At 41.9% G+C, this 26,532-nt stretch overlaps 2 protein-coding genes across 4 annotated transcripts in view; one reads left to right on the forward strand and one right to left on the reverse strand.

Moving 5' to 3' along the window:
• Positions 1–15,990, forward strand: part of ADCY4 (adenylate cyclase 4) — a 41,718-nt gene extending 25,728 nt beyond the window's left edge. For 2 of the 3 annotated variants that reach the window (XM_042476661.1, XM_042476662.1), the window contains exons 16-26: positions 837–921; positions 1,855–1,992; positions 2,903–3,010; positions 3,128–3,312; positions 4,278–4,362; positions 6,536–6,694; positions 7,513–7,662; positions 9,127–9,234; positions 12,017–12,131; positions 13,682–13,806; positions 14,379–15,990. In XM_042476661.1, coding sequence (XP_042332595.1) covers positions 837–921; positions 1,855–1,992; positions 2,903–3,010; positions 3,128–3,312; positions 4,278–4,362; positions 6,536–6,694; positions 7,513–7,662; positions 9,127–9,234; positions 12,017–12,131; positions 13,682–13,806; positions 14,379–14,531 — 1,411 coding nt within the window. In that variant the 3' untranslated portion in view covers positions 14,532–15,990. The remainder of the gene's footprint in view (positions 1–836; positions 922–1,854; positions 1,993–2,902; positions 3,011–3,127; positions 3,313–4,277; positions 4,363–6,535; positions 6,695–7,512; positions 7,663–9,126; positions 9,235–12,016; positions 12,132–13,681; positions 13,807–14,378) is intronic. The other variant, XM_042476663.1, reaches the window with a different exon arrangement.
• A 2,725-nt stretch (positions 15,991–18,715) lies between these two features.
• LTB4R (leukotriene B4 receptor) lies at positions 18,716–24,231 on the reverse strand. Its single transcript, XM_042475955.1, has 2 exons — positions 24,109–24,231; positions 18,716–20,157 (listed from the first exon to the last, which is right to left on the reverse strand). Exon 2 carries the CDS (start codon positions 20,121–20,123, stop codon positions 19,020–19,022), a length of 1,104 nt encoding a protein of 367 aa, XP_042331889.1. The 5' UTR covers positions 20,124–20,157; positions 24,109–24,231; the 3' UTR covers positions 18,716–19,019.
• Positions 24,232–26,532: the final 2,301 nt, after the last annotated feature.

Genomic DNA, 26,532 nt, shown 5'->3' on the forward strand with positions numbered 1-26,532 from the left:
GGAGAAATGTTGGTGTGTGGGTACAAAGGGGTGCAAGAAAATTGTATATTTTGCACAAACCTAACATTTCTGCACAGAAAACATTTTTGCACAAAACAAAGAATTTTAAGAATTTTATTTTATTTTTTTGAAAAATTCCTGAAATGTGCAAAAAATCACCATCAAAAGACAACCCTTGTGATACTGCTCAGTAAAGAGAAAACACTGGAAATAATTCATTCTTGTGTTTGAGAACAAGATAAGCAAAGATTTATAATCTAGAGAGTCAGCTTGGTGTAATGGTTTGGGTGTTGGACTATTACTCTGGAGACCTGGGTTTAAATCTGCCATGGAAACCCACTGGGTGACCTTGGGCAAGTCACACTCTCCTAGCCTCAGAGGAAAACAAAGGCATCTCCCCTCTGATCAAATCTTGACAAGCTTTGCCTTAGGGTCACCATAAGTTGGAAACAACTTGCAGGTGAACAACAATGTTAGGATTAGGAACGTATGGCTAAAGTACATGATGCATTGTGTGGGGCCATTTCTCCATTTTTCTTTCTATAAATTAAAGAGATGCATGCCAGGGACATCACTGGGGGAGGGTGCAGGGGATATAGGCCACATGATGTCACACACTAAGAGAGGTGACACCACTGGTCCCAAAAATCTGCCTGTTGGCGGAAACAGGCTGTGACATTCACCTGCATCTCTTTAAAATGCTGACGAAATGGTTGAGTGGGGGGCAAGGATCAGTGGGAGAAGAAAGGAAACTTCACAGTTTTTTTTTAAAATTAAATTTCATATTATGCTAATGCATGCACATTTGGTATTTTTTCTACTTTCTCCACATCCAGGACAGAAGCCTTGGGGATATCCTATGGAATTGCATTCTTCCTCTTTCTCCTCCTCCTCCTCACCTGCTTTGCTAGTCACCTGGCAGTAAGTTGCCTTGTGTTTGCCATTCAATTGCTGGATATATCTTCTGAGGAGCCTATAGGACATTAATGGCTTTTCTCCCACACTGTCAGCATGGCTTTCATGTGTGGTCGAGGGCTCTCTAGCTGGCTGGGTTGCAGCTTCTTCAAAAGAGAATGCTATCTGTGACCTCTATGTCTGAGAGCGATTAATAATATTGAGAGTTGCAGCCCTCTGTTTTTATATGGTTGATGGTCAAAGCCATAGCAAGCTTCTGTTAAGAGGGAATAAAATGGCTTAAAATGGTGTTTAGGTTTTAGTATAGTTACTGTAATGTGCTCTGCATGGGGCTGCATTTGAAGAGGGCTCAGAAACTTCAACTGATCCAAAAAGCTGCAGCGAAATTACTAACAGGTTCTGGCTACATGGAACACAAAACTAATTTGCTGCAACAGCTCCACTGGGTGCCAGTCCATTTCCATGCACAATTCAAAGTGCTGGTTATGGCCTTTAAAAGCCCTAAATGGCTCAGGTCCAGGTTATTTGAAGGACCGTATTCTCCCTTATGAACCAGTCCATACTCTTGGTAAGGGTCTTCTCTCTGTCCTACCACCTTCACAGGTACATCTGGTGAGAACATGGGAGAAGGTCATGAGAGAGTGGCTGCTTCTAGGCTCTGGAACTTACTTCCCAGAGACATTAGACTGGCACCCTCCTTATTTTCTTTTTGCAGACAAGCAAAGACTATTCTAGTTCAACAGGCATTTGATGAGTAATAATATAAGGCCCATTTTATGCAATGTGCTGGATTGAGTAGAGTTGTGCCCTGAAATTTAATAAAAATTTTGACCAAAAAAGCTGGTAGCATTGATGGAATGATAAGAACTTGGAATTAAAACAGGATCCTGGATCAACTGGATGTTCTTGTCTTTTTTATGTTTCCCTTTTTTGGGCCAGAAGTGTTTCTTGAAAGGGCCGAAGGTCTTATACTGGGTTCCATCCATCTCAGCCAGTGTCTGCAGCCAACCATGGCTACGAGTCTCTCTGGGCATTGTCACCATACTTGTGGTTCTCACCATGGCTGTTCTGAATTTGGTATGTTGTCAAGATGGGGAGATTGTGAAAGACAGAGAAGTGGTGAGAGGGGGAAAGGTTGGGCTGTGTGGAAGAACATAAAAGAAAATTGAAATCCTTGAAGTTTTTCTTTGTAGAGCAGGTGGGTGTGAATTAAGTTTGTTTGGTTCTGTCTGGAGAAAGATTGAACATTAATTAAAAGACAAGATTCTTGTGGTATTGGCTAACAACAAAACTGACAATTTAGCTGCATGGGTGCTGAGTAAAATAACAAAAAAGCATGAGTAATAGCTTTATTGGGTTACCAATGTATTATCTAATATTAATTAAAAAAAGCTTTCATTAGTCTTCTCTTCATTAGCCATTACAATATTTGGGATGGGAGAGAAGCAGGCAAATTAGAAAAATTTGAAAAGTACAGCCAGCCTTCCATATTCATGGATTCTGCATCCATGGATTCAACCATCCATGATTTGAAAATATTTTTCCCCCCCCCCCCCCCCCCGCAAGAGCAAGCATTGATTTTGCTGTTTTATACAAGGCATAACATTTTACTACACCATTGTATATCATCATGCATGGATTTTGGTATCCATGAGGGTTCCTGGAACCAAATCTGAACAGATGCCAAGAACCCACTTAGAATTCTCTGCTAGAAAACTCTACTCCCGTCTCCTGATTTCTAGCACTTAAGGTCCTCAGAAGAGAATTCTAACTACCTCACCAAACTAAAAATCCCAGGAGTCTACAGATTGGTGCCATTGCAGTTAAAGTGAGATTGAAACACCTGCCTTGCACAGATACAATCCCAATCTTGATCTAAGGCACAATGCACACTCTCTTTGCTCTCCTGTCTTTGGCCAGCTCAAATTAATTCACATGTACCTCGCAGCATCCCTTCTGATACTCTTTTCCCATCACTGTTTGTTAGTTCTTTATGCCAGAGACTTCCTGCTTTCCAAACCCTCCAAATTCCACCATGGCCGGTGTGAACATCACCCAAGAGTTTATTCATGTTGATACCCTCTTCTGTGTGCCAGTAAGTATGTATCCTTCTGGAAATACTTCATTGGTATTTATCTATACTTGTTGGATGATACTTCTCCTTTTAACAACAATTCTTTTTGCTCTCTGTCCTGCTCTCATCTTCCTATAGTATTACATCTACTGCTGTATCTTGGGGTTCCTCTCATGCTCCCTCTTCCTGCACATGAACTTTGAGCTCAAGCTGACCATGTTGACCCTTTGCCTTGTTGTCTACAATGTGCTGTTCCTTCACTCCCACTCGTGGCTCTCCGACTGCTATGTCTCCTGCCTCTACCCTAACCAGACAGCTCTCAGGTAACTTGTCCTCATGATGTCTATAGCCTACTTCCAGCATAAGGACAGACATTAAGTGGAGGTTACCAGCAATAGTATTGGTAGTGTTTTCAATCACTGAACTGGATTGCTTCCCATTTTGATGGGCGATGCAGAAGAGGGCAGCCAAAAATGATTCCCTGACTTGGCAACCCTACTGGGTGACCTTGATCAAATCACTGCTTCTCAGCTTGACCTATCTTAGAGGATTGTTGTGGTGAGAATGAAACTAAGTGGAGAAGAACCATACACACCACACATATTACCTGGAGCACACTGGAAAGGTGAATTTTAAATGCAGACAACTGTATGACAGGACAAAACATGATAGATGTTTACAGTGTGTAGTTGTGATGATACCTGCTAGCTGAGATGCCTTTGAAAGGAGATTAGATAAATTCATATGGGAGGCAATAAGCCCATTAGAGCTCTGTGCTCATTTCAAAAAGTTGGCCTACATTTCTAAAACCTTGTCTCTGGAATGCAGTCTTTGCTGCATTTCTTTGGCTGAATCTATACTGCAGAATGAATGCAGTTTGACACCACTTTAACTGCTATGGCTCAATGCTATGAAAGTCTGGGTTTTGTAGTTCTGTGAGATATTTAGCTGTCTCTGTCAGAGACCTCTGGTGCCACAACAAGCTATACATCCCAGGATCCAATAGCATGAAGCCATGGAGTTAAAGCACTGCATTATTTCTGCTGTACAGATACAGCTGTGGTCCTTTTCCTCAGGATACAGTGGGGACTGAAATTGATTCAAGGAGATAGCTGCAGCAGAACAATCTTTTCACCCAACAAATGGAGAGCACACCACACAAAGTGATCATGACCACATTCTTGTAATAAGCGCTTATTGTTGTGTGCACCTCTCTCAGGAGAAACCTGACAGCTCATGTGTGATGTCCCAAGTTGATGTTCTCCTCTCTTTAACCCTCCACTTGCAGGCCTGGGGTGCTGAAGGAACCCAAGGTGATGGGAGCTTTCTCATTCTTTGTTTTCTTCTTCACGCTCTTGGCTTTGGCGAGGCAGGTAAATTGCTTTTTCCTTCCCATCAGAAAAGGGGTGGGAAAGATGTAAACTGAAAAAATCATCCAGTGCATTTTTTGCCCCATAGCCTCCCAGGGATTAAAAAATATATGTAAATACTTTATTATCAAATGCCTGCTAGTGAGTGTGAGGGGTACTTTGCCTCCATGCTCCATAGAAGGTATTTGGGAAGCATCTGGGGCAAAAAATAGTTTTTTGCAGTGGGAATATGGTGGCTGGAATGGTCTTCCAAGCGTCCCAGGGGGCTAATATGGTCTCCTAGCCTTCTACACTTGCCCACACTTGCAATAGGAGGACTGCTGACAAAATAGGTCTAAAATATGAGCCTCCATTTCATGAAGAGCTCATGTCTATGGCTGAGACCCTGCAGTATTTCAATGTACTAGAAATATATAAACTGTTTGTTGTTTTTCCACCTCTAAAGGTTTTTCTTTCCCTGTTAAAGTATGTTTTTGAGGTATATTTTCTAAGATTCTTGGGTTCAAGACTGGGCATTGCACCCATCCCAGCCTTCTGTGTGATTGGATATCTATTTGTTTCCATGCGCAGTGCAAAACCCCACTGTTTCCTGCCTCTTTCTAGGCCAGATCTTTCCCTCCTTCCCCCCACTGTTGCCCTATAATATATTGTTTTCCTCTTTTGACTGTGGTTTCAAACAGTTGTCATCCTGGCCAAGCAAATATGTTGTGGTGGAGGTGCCTGAGTGGTTAAGAGGATATGTTTTTTCCTTTTTTGTGTTGTTTGTGGTGTAGATTCTTATCTGAGTGAGTGCTGGTTTGGAGAAAAGGCTCCATCTACACTGTACAATTAAGGCAGTTTGACCTGCTTTAATTGCCATGGCTCAGTGCTATGGAATGATGGGATCTGTAGTTTTGTGGTATATTTAACCTTCCCTGTCAGAGAGTTCTGGTGCCACAACAAATGACAAAACCCAGGATACCACGGGATGGAGCCATGACAAGTTAAAGCAGTGTCAAAATGCATTGTTTCTGCAATGTGGTAGCAGGCTGTGCCGTCCCACTTTCCCAGTTGCTTTTAAAATGCCCCAGGCTGTACACTGCAGAAATAATGCACATTGATACTGCTTTAATGGCCATGGCTCAGTGTTATGAAATTCTGGGGCTTGTAGTTTTGTGAGGCATTTAGCCTTCCTTGTCAGAGTGCGCTGGTGCCACAACAAATGACAAATCCCAGGATTCCATAGGATGGAGCCCTGACAATTAAAGCGATGTCAACCTGGATTAAGCTGCCTGATGTGGGGGACTGGCAATTATTATCCCCCACCTGCATGTGCCAGTGACTGACACTGTATTTGTGCCCATTGGCTACAAATTCCCCAGGGACCAGCATCTGATGGCTTGTTGTTGAGCTTTGGTATATAGACTACCATGTTAAGTAGCAGTAGACTAGATGTAATTCACTTCTACTCCACCTACAATTAGCATTTTTTTTAAAAGTTGTAAAAGAGTGTCTAGAATCACAGCACATGTGGCCCAGAAATCTTTATCAGCAGTGTATAGACTGTGTGCTTGTGCCATTCCATTGCCCTCTGCATCTTCCTGCAGCGCCTGGCTGTAATATGAGTAAGGAGATAAAAGTACGTGATTTTTATCTAAGTATACAGATAAAACTAACACATGATGGTGATAAAGTCTTTAAAGAAGGCACACAAATATCCACGTATCTCATTCTCACAAGAAGAAATTAATAATTGCAATTTCTGCTAGGAGAGGGTTTACACATTTTTCAGTGATCCTGTATATTTTTGGACTGAAACAACAAGGCAAAAAGCTTACCTTTTTTTGTAGTAAAAACGACAATTTCTGTGCAGAGAACAATGGTTTTAGTGTACAAAGTACATTGTTTTCTGCGCCAACATGGTTTCATTTTTTTTTAGTTAAAAAAACAACAACTTTTACATGCAGTTCTTTCATTTTAAAAAAGTTTCCCAAAGCAAGACAAAAACAAACAAAAATTTCTGGAGGGAGTGGCTCAACATGTTGAGCAACTTAATGCTTAAGCTGGTTTCATATTGCTATAACTGCATAATAAGTAGATATAGCCTATGACTCTAGCCATTATTTAATCACTTCTGTATGAAAGGAAAGATCCCTGTGGGTAGGAGCTCACTGTTTAACTCTTCCTTCCTTCTCAGAATGAGTATTATTGCCGCTTAGATTTCCTCTGGAAGAAAAAGTTTAAAAAAGAGCGTGAGGAGATTGAGACCATGGAGAACCTCAACCGTGTTTTGCTGGAGAACGTGCTGCCAGCTGATGTCGCTCAGCAGTTCATCCGCCAGAATCGTCGCAACGAGGTGAGCCTTGGCGGCTTTGCATCATAAAATGGCATAGCCATTTCATTTAGCCTGTTGTTGTTAGGTATCATTAAGTTGTATTTGAATTATGACATCCCTAAAATGCCCAAGATCACCCACTTGCCCAGGGGCACCCAATGGGTTTCTATGGCTCAGTAGGGATTTGCACCCCAGTCTCCCAGGGTCCTGATTCAACACTGCACCAAGCTGTCTTTTTTGTCTAATTATTGCTCACTTATTTTATGCCTTGTCTTTATTCTTTTTCATTTCTTTATTTTAATTTTTCAAAATTATGTTTAACCTTTTTTTTATTAAGGCATTTATAATGAATCTTCTTGGTTAGTCTATGCATCTGAGGAAGCAGACCAAGAACTCTTTCACGCTGAGAAAAGTGACAGGAGCTTAGTGGGATGCGCCCATCACTATCACATGATTGTTTGAAGACTATCAGATGATGTCGCTCAATGTCACCATAATTGTGGCATTATCCCATAAATAAATAGTCATTTTAGTGCTGTTTTTCAATAAATTAGAAGATCTGTTTAACCTAAAAATGTCAATTTTTCAAAACCAGAAATGGACTTCTATGTCTAAAGGCTTTATTTTTGTGGGGGGCATAGGAACTGTTTTTGGAAGTCCATTTGGTCTTAAGGAAATTGGCCCCAGACCAATCATCCAAGGGAGTTAGCTAAAAATTGATAGCAATTTTTATAATCTCCATTTTTGGGTGCAGAACATGGAATCCTCTGAGATGAGATTTTGGATGGATGTTGCCCATGCAGAAGTCTGATCACCTCTCTCTGCCCTTTCTCTGCCAGCAGGATCTCTATCACCAGTCTTACGACTGTGTCTGTGTTCTCTTTGCTTCCATACCGGATTTCAAAGAGTTTTACTCAGAATCCAACGTCAACCGTGAAGGACTTGAGTGCCTTCGGCTGCTGAATGAAATCATCGCTGATTTTGATGAGGTATCGATAATTCTAATATTCCTTTTTTGTCTTCCTTCCCTTCTTTAAAATCCTGTTTAAATGAGAAGCCCCAGCTCCTTACAGATGCCCACCTGGTATCTAGACATTTGGAGCAGGAACTCAGTAGCTGGTGTTTTCTTTTTCCAAAGAGGGTATTCTGGCAGAGTGCAGTCTTTACAAAAGTGAACTCCAGGACATAGGGACGGGAGACTGATCTGAACCTTATTGGTGGTGGAAGGTGTGGCTCTCATGATTTTTTTCCCCTTTCCCTTTTGCACCATGCTTTCTATTTTATCCCTAAGGGTATATGTGAAAGGGGGATAAAATGTTCATTTTGCAACTGAATTCCCTTGCAATATCTTTGTCTTGCCCCTTCATACAGCTGCACATACTCTTCAATTATGTATTGTCTTTCTAGTTCCTTTAATATACTTGCCTATCTCTGTCTGTCTGTCTTCCACCCATCCATCACATTTATTTCCTGCAATTTCTCCAACAATGTCAAGATTTGACCCTGCAACTCTGGCTGCTACCACACTGCAGAATTAATGCAGTTTACCACCACTTTAACTGTCATGGCTCCATCTGATGGAATCCTGGGATTTGTTGTTTGATGTGGCACAAGAGCTCCCTGGTCATTTGCAACTTATGGTGACCCTATGATGGTTTTGTGGGGCTAAGAGTCTGTGAGTCACCCAATATCACCTCGTGAGTTTCCATGCCCAAGTGGGAAATCAAACCCTGATCTCCAGAGTCATAGTCCAGTGTTGAAACCACTATGCCATGCTGGCTCTCTCTTACTTAATACTATGACCTAAATCCTGTTGTTAGTCCCAACTGGATATTTTATTATTTTATCCCTTATTTAGACTTGACAGCTCTTGCACTTACTACCATTTCTGTGTATAGACAGAAGTGTTGCAAATTTGTTATCCCACTAGCTTGTATGATTTTAAACAAGGATTAGATAACACTGTGAATGTCCATGTAGCTATGAGAGATAAATGGAACCATTATATTTAGATATGATAGTCTGACTCCTATTGGTTAGTCCTAGTAAGAGTAAACCCAGTGATTCAATTGTTGAACAGCGAGTCAACACATAGGTAAAGTCTTTGAATTTAATAGCTCTACTCTAGTTGGCATTAAGAATAGGATTCAGGCCGAGGTGTGTCAGGCACCAGCAACCTGCAGTCCAAATGGGAATAGGGCATTCCTTGCTGTCACTGGTTACACCCAGCCTGGGCTGCCAGCGGTGCCCAGTTACTGGATATTGGGAGTATTCAACTGTCATGAAAATAGTTACTGATATTGTGCTCCCTTTGTGAGTATCTCATGTGTACACTTGCCTTTTGGACCATATCACTTTTGGAGAAGAATGGTTCAGTTATTCAGGGTCCATTAAGAATATTCTTAAGGTGATCACCACTGGACTAAGAATCTGTCTTGTTTCTGTTTCAACAGCTTCTCCTGAAACCCAAGTTCAGTGGAGTTGAGAAAATCAAAACCATCGGCAGCACCTACATGGCAGCCACTGGCTTAAACATTGCAGCTGGTCAGGATAACCAACAGGTGAGGTCTTCCTCCTTTCAGGGTTACTCTGCTGTTGGATGGACGTTTGGTAAAACTCCTCTCATGAGATGGCTGTCCACATTTGCTTCTGCAGGACCAGTTACACCACAAATTAAATCTTCTTCATATAGCAGCTTTCAGGTTGTAGAACCCTCCCCCTCACTTTTGGATTGGATTCAACCATTCCAGGTGTGGGTAAGTCAAGTCTCCTTGCTTCCTGAGGCAAAAATGGCATCTCTACACCAAAGCTGCTTCTGCACTGCAAAAATAATACAATTTGACACCACTTTAACTGCCTTGGCACAATAGAGTGCGCCCTTCCTTTATGTGGGGGATCTGTTCCAGACTCCCCATATAAGGGAAATACCGCATATGCTGGAGTCCCATTGAAAACAATGGGCTCATGCCTGTGGCATGGTGTGGTGCATACACCATGGGCACACACGCCATTGCCTCTTCCCGCACACATCTTTCAGCATAAGCTGAAAGCCGCGTATGGCAAGCCTGTGTATTGTGTGGATTCATTGTAATATGGAATTCTGGGATTTGAAGTCTTGTGATCTATTTAGCCTTCTCTGTCAGAGAGCATTGGTGCCACAGCAAAATGCAAATGCCAGGATTCCATAGAATTGAGCCATGGCGATTAAAGTGGTGTCAAACTGCATTAATTCTGCAGTGCAGATGAAACTCAAATCTTACTTGAATACTAACAATGGGGTGATGTCTTCTATTGCCATCAAGGGCAGCCAACTAATTTAGGGGCTGCAAGATACTGGTCACACTCAGCTTTGTTTTCTAACAGAGGGGAATGGGCAGAAGATTCAAAGTCTGCAAATACTGTCCAGCATTTGCCACCTAAGGCAGTTGCCTCACTCTGCCTAATGGTAGGACCGAGTATGAAGCTAGGCCTGTTTTTAATGTTTTGCATTTGCAAACTTGAGTTTATCACAATGTCATACTCTTCCTGGCAACAAAGAGCTTTTGTTTCTGCAGTCTAGTAAAAAACATGTAGCATCAGACCAAAACTATAAACACTGCAACTTTTCACTAGCAGAAAGAATATGTAACAGTTTCTGAAGATATAATCAAAGTAAGCATCAGGATAGGCATCTTTGAAAGATAATTCCCCTTGACTGGCTTCCTTGAAAGATAATTCTCATTTATTGCTTTGGTTGCGGAAACTGTGTCTCTTTGAAAATAATAATGTTTTTGAAACTGAGTACAGTACTTTTTAAAGACAAGGATTTCCTTCCACACAGCTTCATAAGGGGTATGCTCATACTTTGCCCAGTTAAAGTTCTGTTGAATATCAATGGCTCCATGTCACTTAATATGGATTTAGTCCATTAGGCAGGAACTTGATTGTGGATATTATTATTACAATTGTTCTGAAAAAGGGTTTGAACAACCAATACAGTGGGTTCACCATATTCACAGGTGCAGAAAACTTGCCTTAATGCATCATGTTTAGCTTCTGGAAAGACATTTTCAAAACTAGTCTTTGGTTAGTGATCCAGCTGAAGCAGTGTTGTAATTGAACATCATGACATGCATGTGCTCATGATGAGAGTACTCCCATCTGTGGGGCTTTCTGGGGCCGAGAGTATACACCTAAGGTCCCCCAGTGGGGTTCCCCTGGCTGAGCAGAGAATCAAAATCTGATCACCAGAATCATGGTTCATTACTCAAACCACTACATTATGCTGGTTCTCTTCTCTATCATATTCTCCAACATTTCAGAGATGAAAACTAGCGCATGTGTGGCCAAGCAGCATCAGTGTGTGGTCAAGGTGGCAAAAGTTTTAAAAGACGAAGGGCATGCAAGCAAGGAGAGGCTGCAGCAGTTTGCTTTTACCTGAGCCTACTGGGAAGAACAAGTTTCCTCTGCCTGAGCTTTGACCTTGTGAATGCTGGCTCCTCTGTAACACTGAGGTGATATGAGCTGGGAGCAGAGATCTAGGAGTCATAGGAATAAGCTTGTATTCAAGGCTGATGATGAAATCAAGACTAAAGGGCAAATTAAGAGGTAGAAGCAATTGAGAAGGCAGGACTGCAAGGCAACTAAAGGTCATGGAGAGAACCCTCGGTTCTAGAAGTCTTTGTTGCTCAAGCAAGGCTTAACTGGAACAGGAAACCCTCTTATACTTCTTCCTGTCCAGGAACCAGCCCAGACAGCAGAGTGGGTCCAGAGCATGAGAATATGGAATTAGGCCAAAAGTCAGGCGGTAAGAAGCTACAGATAAGCAACTTCTTAAAGTTTTCTTAGGCAAGGAATACATGGGGGTGGTTTGCCATAACTTTCTTCTGAAATACTTGGTGCCTTTAGGGTATTTTGGCCCCAATCCAGAACTTTACCTAAATATTATAATCCTTTAGAACTTATTATTACCAAGGCAATCAAGGGAACTGAAAGGGAGTTGCCAAAACCAATGGACTGATTCTTACTGACTTACTTTGGTAGCAGTGAAACTTGCTGATTCACTTTTCTTACCAGGGTAGCCAAGTGGAATGGCTGCTGATGCAAACAGCTTTAGGAAGGGAAGAATTGAAAGGTACTTGCTCTCCATGTAGTTGATGGAGAAGGTCTCATTAATCACATTCTTCCTCTGAAGCTGTCAAGGTGGAATGGAAATCTACTGTTCTTACCATTTTAATTGTTACTATTTTTGCCAGGTTCTGTTCCTCTTTGCTTCAATGGATATGTCTCGGTATCTTTGTTTAAGTTACCTTTCCCATTGTTGATGTGTATTCTGATACATGTATTTGTCGGTGGTCCTTGCAGGATGTGGATCGGAGTTACACCCACCTGGGAACGATGGTGGAATTTGCCATGGCTCTGGTGGCCAAGCTAGACATTATCAACAAACACTCTTTCAACAGTTTCAAGCTTCGTGTAGGTAAGTATGGGTGAGCCAAGGGTGTGTCAAGAAAAGACACAAATCTAATCTTGTATCTTGGACCTTTGCACAGTGTGATTTTAAAAACAGATATGATTTTATTATTGTTTTAGAGATAGAAGGGGATGGAGCACTTGAAGGGTGCCCTCACTGAGGTCGTACTTTGTATTCTATGATGGGACTTAGCTCTGAAAAAATGCTAGCCATTGAAGTTTGTAACGGAAGTTAACCACCAACACCACACACAGAACATGGCTATTTACCAGTCATTGGAAAGCAGTGAAGAGAACACTAGCTAGGAACATCTCCATCATACCATTTCCCCAGCAGCTGGCAAGCAGCCTTCTCTCCCCGCCAACTACCACTGTCATGGTCTCAGAGGGAGAGGAAGACAGGCAGGCACAGTGCCATCATGCTTTGGTCCCAGAAGCGGATGAAAGGCCTTCCCTCCGTCCCAAATATCACTGCTGTAGCTTCTGAGAGAGAAGACAGCAGCTAGCATCTACTAGACTTAAACCCCTCCCCTACTGCCATTTCTTTTTCCTTGTGTCTTGTGTCTGTTTCACATGGTAATCCTGCAGGCAGGAAACTGTCAAATTAAATTCTGTAAGCCACTCTGAGAGTCATTTTGGCTGAAAGATGGTAAATGCTCAAAATAAATGAATAAATAAAGGGGTGACAGAGAAATGTCCAGATTTGTTTTTGTAACTGAATACAAAGCACTGAGCATGTCTTTATCAAGGCTGCAAGATAAGCTGAGAAGGCCCAACCCAGAAGGTTGAATATTCTTAAGTCTCACCACTCTCAAGCAATGATCTTGGAGATTCCAGCTTCTTGGGGCCTCCAAAGACTCCTCCTCTGCATCCAGCTACTCATAGAATCGTAGAGTTGGAAGAGACCACAAGAGCCATCCATTCCAACCACCTGCTGTGCAGGAACTCACAATCAAAGCACCCATGACAGGTAGCCATCCAGCCTAGTTGGACACTTCTCCACACATCCCTCCAGAAGCCAGAAAATAGCTGGGGGTTGGAGGGAAGGGCTGCTGCAGTCGAAAGGTGGATTTAGGTGGGTGATGGAGGAGACATTCCCTAGTTCCACCTGATGAAGCTTTGTGATATCCTGATCTAGCTTCTGCTCATGATTAAAACCATCCTACATTCAACCTGGCAACCATAAGTGCAGTCTGATAAAGACAGAAGCTAAAAAATTGTTCTGTTTGAACTCTTCAGAGTTGTCCATGCCATGTACAACTTACCCAGTGACCTTGAGGTCTAATGATATGTGAGTGGGTAGACCTCCTGAAGCATGGGGTTAGTTGTCAGGCTGATGGCTTGGCCAGTGTACGATTCACTGGTCTACTAGTTCACTTGTGAACTTGCCAGTGGAAGACAAGGTGGATGTTGACATAGAGGGCTATTTTAGAAGTAGGGTTTCAACTCAGTGCTTATTTGGTTTGAACAGTGGCCCATTTTTTAAAAGTTCTTTCTGACCACATAGTTATATAACCTGTATATCTGTACCCCATACCTCTGGTATTTCCCTCCTAGGCATAAATCATGGGCCAGTGGTAGCTGGAGTGATTGGAGCTCAGAAACCCCAATATGATATTTGGGGAAATACTGTGAATGTGGCCAGCCGGATGGAGAGTACAGGTGTGCTGGGGAAGATACAGGTAGGGCTTTTAAAATCAGCATTTGGGGGATGAATGGGCCAATTGCTATTCTTCATTTTGTTAACGTTTGTTATTCTGTTTCTGAATGCATCTAGCAGATTCAGGAGGACTAAATCTCCCAAATTACCTAAGTGCAGCCCTTTCAAAGAATGTTGGATGTAGCTGAAAGGAGGGAAAGCCTACTAATGGCTCTTAGTTTGTTCTGTGCCTTCAAATCATTTCCAAATTATGGTGATCCTAAGGCATACGTATCATGGGGTTTTCTTAGCAAGATTTGTTCAGAGGCTCTTAGTAGTGATAGCAAAAGGCAGTGTATTTCTCAACAAATTATGCAGAATACCATTGTAAACTACCATAGATTGGCTTGTATACAAACTTCCCAAAGTAATGTGGCTGACTATAGTCTGATACAATGGGCTACTAGATGGTCTTTAGCCTGATCCCACAGGGCTCTTCCTATGTTCGGTTTGATTTGGGTGAACATACCTTTCCAAGAGAGACCAAGATTTGGCTGGGCTATTCTTTCTCTACCATACTATTCTTCTCTATGATCTTCCTTTCTCTTTTCATAGGTCACCGAAGAAACAGCCAAGGCTCTGGAGACTCTGGCTTATACTTGCTCTTTGCGTGGAGTTATCAAGGTGAAGGGCAAAGGTCAACTACGAACGTACTTTGTCTGTACAGACATGGCTCGGCCTGGTCCCCAAGGGCCAATGCTGAGCTGACTCCCATCAAATGAAACAGTGACATGCACAAAACCCTTGATGGCTGGAAGTTCTTGTAAATAACTGCAAGCTCTTTCTTGTGACTTTTGGGAGCCACAGTGGACTTGAATGACTTCTGTAGCCTGTGATTTCATGAAAGTCTTTGTACTCCATGCTTGATTTGTGGTCTGTATCATAATGAAATGCAGGCGATGATGAAGACATCCCCGGAAACATCTCACAGATAACATTAGTGACAGATAGAGGAACTAAAGAATAAATTGCCTCTTTTGAGAAAGACCTTGCCACCAGAGTAAGCCATGGGCAATGTGCTTCCATTTTTTTTCTGTTGTTACAAGAAGAGGAAATAATATTTGAAATGGTCACAAACATGTTTTTTGAGTGTTGAGAAACAATGACAAGAGGAATCCTTGACTGACGAGAATCTTCACAGTTTGGGACTTATTCTGTGCAAAATTTGCATATGATTGTTTTAAACAGAAATCAGCATTTTCTGTAAAGGAAGCAACAGAGAAATATTAATTCATGTCCAGAAAACACTGCAATCTGTGCAGAAAATACTGTTTTTTATGCAAATCATCTATGTGTCAATTTTATGCAGAATAAATCTTAATTTATAGCATCTCTTTGCAGAAGACAGTATTTTCTACAAAGAAATCAATATTTTTGCATTGAAACATTATTTTTCATGCAGAGAAGCCTGCTTCTTGAACAGAAAATGTTGATTTCTGTGCAAAAGAGCCATGTGAAATATTTTCATATAATCAGTCCTGAATTGCAAATCACCTTTGAAAACTGTGTGGTATCCAAAGTCTTTCTTGCAGTGGGAACAAAACTGCTGAAGTTGTTCATTGCAACCTTTAAGAAGAAACTTATTGAAAAATTGTATCCCTATAGAAGAATGAATCCTTCCACCAAAAACACTTAATGGATCCCTTGAAGGACTAAGCAGAGCTTCATTCTGGTTTCAAGAGGGAAGAAAGAAACTTCCTGGTCAGTCCATGGTTTCACAGATCCTCATTTCATTATTCCAAATCTGTCCATATGATCAGCAACTATGTTCTATGGAGACTCATTTTAGGAAATTCTTTCTTCAAGACCACAAGCATTGAATCCAGAGAGTTTATGAATATGTTTGAGCCCATCTCTCTCAAGCAGTGACCTTGGAGGCTTAAATTTCCAGGAGCCTTCAAAGACTCCTCCACTTCAACATAAACTGGGCAGGACTGGCCCCTTGTAGCAAAAAGCCTGATAGGGCATGGTTATTGTTGTGTGCCTTCAAGATGTTTCTGACTGACAGTGACACCGAGAAAAGTCTGGTGTGGGGTTTTCTGAAAAAGATTTGTCCAGAGGTGATTTGGCTTTCCCTTCTTTTGAGGCTAAGAGTGTGTTATTTGTCCAAGGTCATCCAGTGGGTTTCCAAGGCCAAGTGGGGATTCAAAGCCTGGTTTCCCAACACTCAAACTACTACATCATGCTGACTCATCTCTGAGAGGGGATTGTTGTTGTGTACCTTCACATCATTTCTGACTTATGGCAACTCTAAGGTGTACCTATTGTAGGGTTTTCTTGGACTGAGAGTGTGTGACTCACCCAAAGTCCAAAGTCACCCAGTAGGTTTCCATGGCTGAGTGGAGAATGAAACCCTGGTCTCCAGAGTCATAGTCTGATAGATAATACCCTTATAAAATTGAGAAAGGAGTTATCTGGGAAATGCTGGACAGTGAGAGAGGCTGAGTTGGGTTGGCTTGTGTTGCCGTTACTGAGTTGTAGTAGAGGAGAGGTGTCTTTGTTGCCCCATCATGACAAGGTCTCTTGTTTGTTTCTTTTGATGTGCAGTGTAACAAATTGCCAATTCCTGCATCTCTTTCTAGGCCACCTCTACATTGCAACACAGTGCCCCAAATCTCCTTCCTCTTTTGTGAGTTTTTGCAGTCCTACATGCCTACCCTGGGTAGGGTTTGAGGCACGTTGAATGTGGTTATGACAGCTCAGCTCTTAAAGAGGTTATCTTCTTCTTTTCTGAGGTGTGACTTCACTTCTGAGTCAGTGCTGGTTCACAGAAACAGTGCAGCAGAACAAATATCCCAAGTCAGAGGACTGCCACAGGAATGGAAAGAATGTGCAGAGCTTTTGGAACTGGAGGAGAAAAAAAAAAAGAGGCTTCTTGAGCTGCATCCAGACTGCAGAAATAATCCAGGCTTGCACCACTGTAACTTCGATGTCACAGTGTTGTGGAATTCTGGGAATTGTAGTTCTGTGAGACATTTCACTTTCTCTGTCAGAGAGCTCTGGTACTATGACAAACTACAAATCCCAGGATTCCATAGCATTGAGCCATGGTAGTTAAAGTGGTGTCAGCCTGGATTATTTCTGCAGTCTGGGTGCAGCTCAAGAAGCCTCTTTTTTGAGGCTTTTGAAAGATACCCATGCAACCTTTAAAGATGAAGAGGTCCATCCCTTCCAATGCCAGTCTATTCCACTCTCAAGCAGCTCTTACAGTCAAGAAGATCTTAATGTTTACGTGGAATCTCTTTTCTTGTGATTTGAATTTGTTGGTTCTCATTATAGTCCTCTGGATTAGCTATGTCACTGTTTCAGTCCTGTTATGGGCCTCTTGCAAAGTCTTCTTCGGATGGGACACATTTTTTAGTTTACACATTGTTTTGGTATTGCACTGAAATCTGTGTTAATGCTTAGATTTTTGCCAGAATAACCTCCCTGGCAGAATATCTTTAACTAATTATAATACAACATACATTTCCAGAGGCCAAACACTCCTTTGTGTGGATGAAGGGACTGTGGGATGTCATTCTAAAATCCGTCATCTAAAGTGTCTCTTGATACTTTGTTTCCTGCTTGAAAGGGAAAGAAAAGGAACTAAGTTGGATCCCAAGAAACTAAAACTGGTGTATATAAATTCTTGGAGAAATAAACAGTTTTACCTATTTTATTTGTTGATAGTAGTGTGTTTCAAGTGATTGTTCTGATGGTTTTATTCTGACTTTGCTCAAATTTCATTGACACTTGGGCGACTGTCAACGGTTGCTTTCAGTGAACAAATGGTCCCAGTACCTTGGAAACCTCTTTTATAGTTTAGACTAAAACTCAGAGCATATTCACAATTCCACTATCTTGGGAGTCACCAGCCTCCAGTAGTCAAAACGTACCCTAAATCTCCTGTGGACGTCACACCACTGTCAGTATACAAGTGTCTTTTGTAATATATACTTGTTTATTATTTGTGACATGTAAAGAATGTTTTTGCTTTTCTATTGAAATACAAAGTGCACCGGAAAGAAGTCATATTGATGGGGGTGGGGAGTGTCCCTAGATAATTTCTACCATCCACCCCAAGAAACTAAACTTAACACTCTAGATATGTGGATTGAGGCCTCATTTCCCCCCTTGCGAAACACTTCACTGACTGAGACAAGGAACAAGATGGCATCCCATCTCTTTTCAAAACTAACTGGAGTGGCAGGTGTATCTTTCTTCAGTATTAGCAATGAGGTGATGCTTTACATTGGGCAGGCCACATATCACACAGCTTTCTTCTCTAATACCTTGGTGTCACCTTCAAATACCTGCATCCAACTTGCATTGGAAGGGATAGAAGAGAATGGAGATTGTACATTTTCTATGTCAGTCTTTACTACCTCCCTTAAACATCTATCTGCTTCTCCTCTCCACACACCCTTCCAGACATCCTTTTATAACTGTGTATGAGATCAGCAGCAATAAATATTAGAAGTCTCTGGTAAATAAAAGAGCCAGGAAATTAATGAAAATAAAAGAAAGCCAAAAGGGAAATTTAAGAGGGTGGATGGGACATCAATGGTACATGAAATGTTAAATACTTTCTTCTCCCTGCTGCTACCTTCTCTGGTGCATTTTGTCTCATCCAAAAGTGTAATTTGGGTTCCTCAGGAAAAGAAATTTGCTTTTACAAATTAAAACAAAACCAAAAAAAAAAAGACACAACACTCCCATCAAGTCAGAGATTTTAGGTGAATTTCAGGAAGAGAGGGAGGGAAAGGGAAGGGAAGGGAGAGGGGAGGGGAGGGGAGGGGGGAGTCCTAAACCAGAACATGAAAAGATTATTGCCGATTCCAGAATTCCCAAATAGCATGGGCACCTGATTCTGGCAAGTTGCAGCCCCCCAAAAATCAATGTTTGCAAGCTTTGGTTTACAAAATATGACTTGTAAGTCCAGTTCTAACCTTAGATGTGTTGGCAAGGGTGGTGAACCAATGAGACTCTGCTTAGTGACCTATTTTCTATTAGACATAACTCAGTTTTTTAAAAAAAAAAATGAAATGGCACTTCATGGCTGGCTGGAAAAATGGAACTGGCCTGTCTAAGGTAATGTATAAATGAAGAGAAGGTATAGAGAGAGCAATTTCAACCTCGCAGAAATCACCTGAGTTCTGACAATGAAACTGTGAGTACACACACACACAAATCACATTGTTCTTCAATAGGCTTTCAAGGTGACTTGAGAGGCTTAGAGGTATCTTCACCTTCTTGAGATAATCCACCACTTGTTGGGTTAGTAGACATAGTCAGAGACTCATGACTCTTCTGTTTCAAAGGTTTGGTCTTGGAACTTCCATGATGTTGACTGTCATATATAGTGCCATGTTTGATGCTGGACATTTCTGAAGCTGTCCCTTCAAAGAGTTTGGCCATGAAACCCAAGCCAGCTGACCGGATAAAGGAGCCACCGCTGAAAGCATAAAGGATGGGGTTGACGCTACTGCTGAAGAAGGCAAAGGCAATCAAAGTAGGTCTAGCCATCATCCCTGCATTTTTCACCTTTTCAGAACCACTCCACACAGCTGCCACATCCAACAGGTTGACCACATGGTAAGGGAACCAAAACAGAGCAAAAGCTACCACAATGAGGCTGATGAGGCGGCTTGTCCGGCGCTTTTGGCGGAAACGTGTCTCCTTCAGCTTTCGGCTTATGGTCCCATAGCTGTAAAGTATGGCAATAAAAGGCAAAACAAACCCAGTGATAGTTTCAAAGAGGTTGTGGAAAACCAAATGCTTGGATCTGGGTGGAGGGTGGTTGAGTACACAAAAGCTCCGTCTGTATTTACTGACCTCCATCCGGTAGACAAGTACAGGAATGGCTAAGAGAGCACCAATCACCCAGATGATGGAAACCAAAAGACGTATGGTACTTCTCGTGCGGATCTTCTGGGAGACGAAGGGCCAGGAGACAGCCAAGCAGCGGTCAAGGCTCATGAGAGCGATGAGGTAAACGCTGGCATACATGCACACCCCACAGATGTAATAGCAAGCCTTGCAAATACCATCACCCAGTTCCCATTTCCCAGCACTTAGAAACCGGAGGAAGATGGGTGCCAGGAGCAACACCACCAAGTCAGCTATGGCCAAGTGGAGGATGAGGAGGCAAGTGACTGTGCGCTTGCGGACAAGGCAGCCCGCACTCCAGACGACAAAGGCATTGCCAGGGACACCCAGAATGAAGGCGAGTGAGAGGACAACCTGGCCTAAGGTTGCTCCTGGTAGAGGTCCCATTGCCCTGGTTTCATTCTGGTGTGACATATTTGAACTATTCATGATCCAGCAGAATGTTGTGAGGTGGAGAAGAATTCTGTGGGGAAGAAAGAAGTGAAAGAAATGTCAATAGAACTTCATGGCTGAGATCCTGCTTTGCAGTTGCATTGAGTTGATCTCAGTCTCCAGAGTTAGGCATCTGAGATCTTTGTGTTGAATGCAGCATGGTGTTGGCAAATGTGCAACTGAACACACATCCAGCTGTATGGCTGAATGAACTCTGAATGTGCTTCTGCATCCACAACATTGTTCAGTATAGAGATCTGCTTCTATGATTTTGAACTAAAGGCAGACCACTGCTATGGGACAAAAATGTCCAGCCATTTCTATAGGGGAACTTCTATAAGACACCATAGGATTCTGACACATGTAGTCTACCCTTTCCCCTTTCCCTTGGTATTCCTAAGACTGCCATGTGGCAACAGATTGATGAATGTCTTTCCCCTACAAAGATAACCTAAATGCAATACAAAGTAAGTAGTGATAAAACTTTCAAACTAATTCTAGATGAATAGATGTTGTTGTTGTTGTTGTTATGTATATCCTGTAGAATAACATTTTATTCTACATATAATTGATTCCTACCCTGAACCAGCATCACTCATTCATCTGAGTCTTCCTTATCCAGAATTCTGAAGTCCAAAATACTCCAAAAATGAAAACTTTTTTTCATGGGTGGCCGAGACAGTGATACTTTTGCTTTCTGATGGTTCAAAGTACACAAACTTTGCTTCACACACAAAGTTATTTTAAAAATATTGTTTAAAATTACCTTCAGGCCATGTGTATGCAGTGTATATGAAGCATAAATGAATTTTGTGTTTAGACTTTGGACCCAGCTTCAAGATGTCTCATTGCATATAGTATATATGCAAATACAGGTGTTTCAAAATTCCAACAAATCCAAAATCTAGAACACTTTGGTTCCAAGCATATCAGGTAAGGGAGATTCAACCTGTATATATATTCAGATGTATTGTACTACAACTCCCATTGCTCTTGACCGTGCTTGTTGGGCTGATGGGAGTTGTAGTCCAAAGCAGAATGTTCAATCCCCAATCCCTCCCACCCCCATGACAGAGGTTGTCCCCTTGAATCAGAAGTGACGGTTGATACAGCCTTGGTCAAAGGCACAAAGACTTCCAGTTCTTTCAAGCCCATGGAGCAACTTCCTTGCTGCTCTTACAAAAATGGTGGGGCAACTATTTAGTGATGGGGAAACAAGGAAAGTGCCCACAGATGTGAGTTCTGCATAAAGATGCATTGTGCCTGCCATGAGATAAACTGTGTCTATTCAGAGATGAGATCAAGGGCTTTTCGTTATTTATTTTTTCCACTACACAATACAGTAAAAAAAACAAACCTAAATGTATTGGTAGGGTGAACCTGCCAATAGAGCTAGCATGGTGTAGTTGTTTGAAGATTAGACTAAGATCTAATCTGCACTATAGAAATAATGTATCTTGACACCACTTTAACAGCCATGGCTCCTTCCTATGGAATCCTGGGATTTGTAGTTTGTTGTGGCACCAGAGTTCTAGGTCAGGGAAGGCTAAATGCCTCACAAAACTACAAATTCTAGAATTCCATAGCACTGAGCCATGGCATTTAAAGCAGTGTCAAACTGCATTGTTTCTGCTGGGCAGATAAGACCTAGGAGGCTCAGAGACCAAGGTTCAAATTCCTGCTGAGCCACAAAGTCACACACTCTCGGCCTCAGAGAAGGGCATAGGCAACTGCCATGAAGAGATCTTGCAAAATAATAATAATAATCACGTAATAGATCTGTTGTAGGGTCACCATAAGTTGGAAGTGACTTGAAGGCCCACAACAAGGGTGTACCTTGTTTCTTGGAGGGGCAAAAGCAGCTGAGGAAGCACAGTTACTGTTTAGACGGCCAAGAGGGAGAGTTTTTAAGTACCTCTTTTCCTTTTCACAAATGTTCAGAGGTGCATCATAGATATAGACATAATTGTACTAAATCTAGTTTGGACCTTGGTGGTGTTGCCTGCAGCTCAACTATTCTACCACACTCATAAAGTTCAGCAGGTAAACGTGAAGGTGGCCTTGGGGGTGGTGGAATTCACTGTCCATCTTTGGAGGGCATGAAGTGAAGCAGGAAGATTGGCAATGACTGTCATGTACCTGTGCCAGGATTTGAAGCCAGGGTCAATGTGTGTGTTGTGCTCAGCCCTTTCCACAGTTTCTAGATTGTATCTGCTCAGCTTCATGAGCCAGTGCTTTAGCTGCTTGCAATACTGACAGAAAGGGAACATTATTTGGGTCACCTAGATTCTCTGGTGTTAAGGATACATCATGTTCTGTGGTTCTTAGCACTACCATGGCCCTCTTTAAAAAGCACAGGCTGAGCTCAGATGGTACATTCTCCGTGCTTTTCTATGTAACCAGAACTCCAGAGTGCCACCCATGCACCCATGTTAACCCCAAAGCTCAGTCATTAAAACTTAAATTAAAGCAGGCTGTGTGGCCTTGGACCTACTTTCCAAAAATCTTTCTATTAAATTTTGGAAAGACATCTTTAATTAAGACATTGGTAAGTAACAGTTTGAGTGTTGGATTACAACTCTGGAGACCAGGGTTTGATTCCCTGCTTGGCCATGAAATCCACTGGGTGACCTTGGGCAAGTCACATGCTCTCAGCCTCAGGGGAAGGCAATGGCAAACCTCCTCTGAATAAATCCTGCCAAGAAATCCCCATAATAGGTTTGCCATAAGTGAGTGAGTGAGAACAACAACAAAGTTTATTATCAGACCAGCTGCTCAATTGAAGTTTTTGCTATATACTGTTTATTTGTTATGGCTTCAGTGTTCCAGTATCAACTAATAAGGTATTTGTAAAAAGAGTTCCCTGAAGCAAATGTAGAGTGTCTTCGCTACTGCAGAATAAAAAACTACTATATCTGTGTGAACAGTCTGCTTTGTGAACAAAGCTGCTGCCACACTGCAGAATAAATGCAGTTTGATACTGCTTTAACTGTCATGGCTCCATCCTGGGGAATCCTGGGATTTGTAGTTCATGGTGGAAACAGAGCTCTTTGAAAGAGAAGGCTAAATAGCTCACAAAATTATAAATCCCAGAATTCCATAACATTGAGCCATGAGTATGCAGCCACATAAATACTGATTTTATTGAATGCATCTACGCCATTCAGTTATTACACTTTTGACACTGTTTTAACTGCCATGGCTCCTTTGTACCTGATCCTGGGATTTGTAATTTGGTAAGGTACTGAGACTTCTTTAGAGTTCTCTAACAAAGATTTCTAAGTGCCTCATCAAATTGCAGATCCTAGGATTCTGTATAAGAGAGTCATGACAGTTGCACATGTATGAAATTGTTGAACAGAGAGATACACTTACTGAGAGCCAAAATAAACCAGATTTCCAGTTCTTTGTAACTTTTTGAATATTAACAGCAATGCCTGAAGGTTTAACAAAAAAAGCAGAGAACTTGGAGGTACTATGGGATGAATTAAGGTTATCCTCTTTTGCAACTACAGAACTGCTTTGAGTTCTAGACTGTATGTCTAGGGATGCATACAAATCAGAACAGATCCAGGAGATGAAGTCTAAAAAGAATATAAGGTTTTGCCTTGGTCATGCTTCTATGACACCATAGCACAGGTGGTTCTCACACAACTTGAGTAACTGTAGAAAAAGATTCCTCCAATGATTGTAAGGCATGGACAAACTGAAACAAGGAGTAATGCTCATTCTCCAAATGATCCAGTTATGCAATTAATCATATATGCCCAGAGGAACTCCCTTCCATGTCACCACTTCACATTTTCAAGGACTGAGTTCTGGCACTGAAAATCCTTGCTGAGTTCTCATAGTTCTGCCTGGCTTAAATAAAAAAGCCTTTCCACCTTCCTTGCTCTCCCATCTGCTAGAGATCCACCCTGCAACCTCAGATCTACCACCCCAATTATTTTAGGTCTCTGGAGATGTCCACTCATTCACTTACCTTTCTTGGCTTCCAAGTCTCTCTGTCTGGTGCTCAAGCCCTTTGTACCCTGAGACTTATCTCATTCCTAGATTTGCAGCGATGCTTGAGGAGGTGGTTGAGTGGAAATGGTTTGGGTTTTGTGCTGATACTTTGTGAGCTCTCTCCCAGCAGTGCTAAGAAATGCACCCCCCCTTGCTATATTCCATTGAGTTCTAAGAGGAAGTGACTGTAACTTTGAAAAGAATTGAGTAAGCAGTGGTAGGAGACTACTAACGCTCTAGGGGTAATGTGGTTAGCAATTAGGTTAGGTACGTATTTTCTTGGAAACAAGTGGCAGAATCCTGCATCTGGAGATGTATGTATCTCACATTGCTAAATCTCTGTAGTGAAGCCTTTCAATTTTGCCCACCCCATCCCACCTTGCAAGCCATGTAGTGACACATCCAGCTCTTTTCCTGTAGCTGAATGCACTATGACAGAAGGAACCTCCTCGATATGTCCCTGGAGGTGATGTCCTTGCCGCATGTTCAGCTAAAAGGAAACAGTGAGATATACTGTATATCCCTTCACTCTCCAACTACTCAGAATGACCATACTGATGGAGCTGTGTGGCTCTCAAGGTGGGTTCTGGGAGGAGATTTTGGTCACTGCATGGTCAGAAGACAATTCTGACCTACCCAAGGACTAAAAACCTGAATTACAATGTTGTAAGGCAGACTTAGAGCATTATGGATTACTAGCAGGGTGCCAGCCATAAATGAACGTAGGGTTTTTGTTTGTTCATCTAGCTACCAGTTTTCTATTTGCTGTAAAACAAAAGAAATTCAATCCTCTCAAATTGCTTTCACACCTTTCGATAGGGCCTCAGACTTCATTTTGGTGACCATTGTGGGTTTTCTTGTCAAGACTTGTTCAGAAGGGGCTTACCATTTAGTGCCTCTGAGGCTGAGAGAGTGTGAGTTCCCAAGGCCACCTAGTGGCTTTCCATGACTGATCAAGGATTTGAATCCTGCTCTTCTAAGTACAAGGGATGTGGTGGCTTACTGGTTAAGATACCAGTTCTGATTATCATAAGGTTGGAAGATTGGCAGTTCGAGGTCCAAGTGCCGCATGAGGGGCTCCTGTCACTAGTCCCAGCTTCTGTCAACCTAGCAGTTTGAAAGCATGCAAATAGATAAATAGGCACCACTTTGCTGGGAAGGTAATAGCATTTGGTGCAGTCATGCTGGCCACATGACTACCAGAGTCATCTTTGGACAACGCTGGCTCTTCGGCTTAGTAACAGAGATAAGCACTGTCCCCTACAGTCCCTTTATGACCAGACATTCATGCCAAGGGAAAATTTTTACCCTTTACCTTCTAATACAAAACTCAAAACACTGCACCACACTGGATCTGCATATTAATGTAGAATACAATAATATAGTGTGATGTTTTATTTCAATGTACAGTATTAGATTTCCACCTTTTTTTTAATCTGGCAGGGACCCTATGTCTTTATCATTTTCAGTGAATGATGTATGTTCCCAAGGGGCAGCTTTTTTATATTACCTATGTGCTACATTTGTTTTATTAATTTAGTCCATATCTCATTTTTCCATATCTGCCCACGGTGACTCACCAAACAAGAGCATCATCATCATCATCATCATCATCATAGATCCACACCACAACAGCAGTAGATAAGAATGTGTTTTGTTATACAATGAACAATCTTAAATCAGAATTGGGGATCATTGCAGCTTGTCAGATATAACTCTATTGCAGTTACAGATTTACAGCCAAGAGTTATGGATCCATAACTGATTCATATTCAAGAAGACTATGCATTTACAATCATATTTCCAATCCTTCCTTAATGCCCATCGGCCACTGTGACAGATGAAGATTGGTTCTGTTGATTAGGGTGCGGTGCAGCAGGCTAAATTTTCTATCCCATGCCCACCAGTGGTCTCCAGTGGGAGGAGGATTTGTGACAGGGATCCTGCTTCTGATGGTCTCTCCCAAGATAGATAGCAGGAGGGAGTGGAAATTTCAGTTTACTGTGCCCCAATTGACAGGAAAACAGACCCCCATCACTCGCAGAAGCTGCTGCCCAGCAGGGATGTCACTAGAATGGTTGAGAATATCAGGCAGTCACTTCTTGATCAACAGGGGAATGGATTCCGACTGATCCCAGTGGCTTCTTACCAGTAAGTAGTATTTTGGGGACTTTCATGATCCACATGTAGCCCCTAAAATATGGACTGTATAGGAACTGTAAATATATATCAGCTACAAATGCATAACTATAGGTTACCTATTTGTAACTGGATTTTTTACCATAGCATAATGTGTTAATTGGCTACTTTAATATCTCTGGATCTGTGCTATTACTAACAGTTTGATGAGCAGTCCATGAGAATAATGGAAATATTTTTGGTATTGCATTATCATTGTGTA

The sequence above is a fragment of the Sceloporus undulatus genome, chromosome 6 (genome assembly GCF_019175285.1).
Source record: "Sceloporus undulatus isolate JIND9_A2432 ecotype Alabama chromosome 6, SceUnd_v1.1, whole genome shotgun sequence".
In the NCBI taxonomy this organism is placed as follows: domain Eukaryota; kingdom Metazoa; phylum Chordata; class Lepidosauria; order Squamata; family Phrynosomatidae; genus Sceloporus; species Sceloporus undulatus.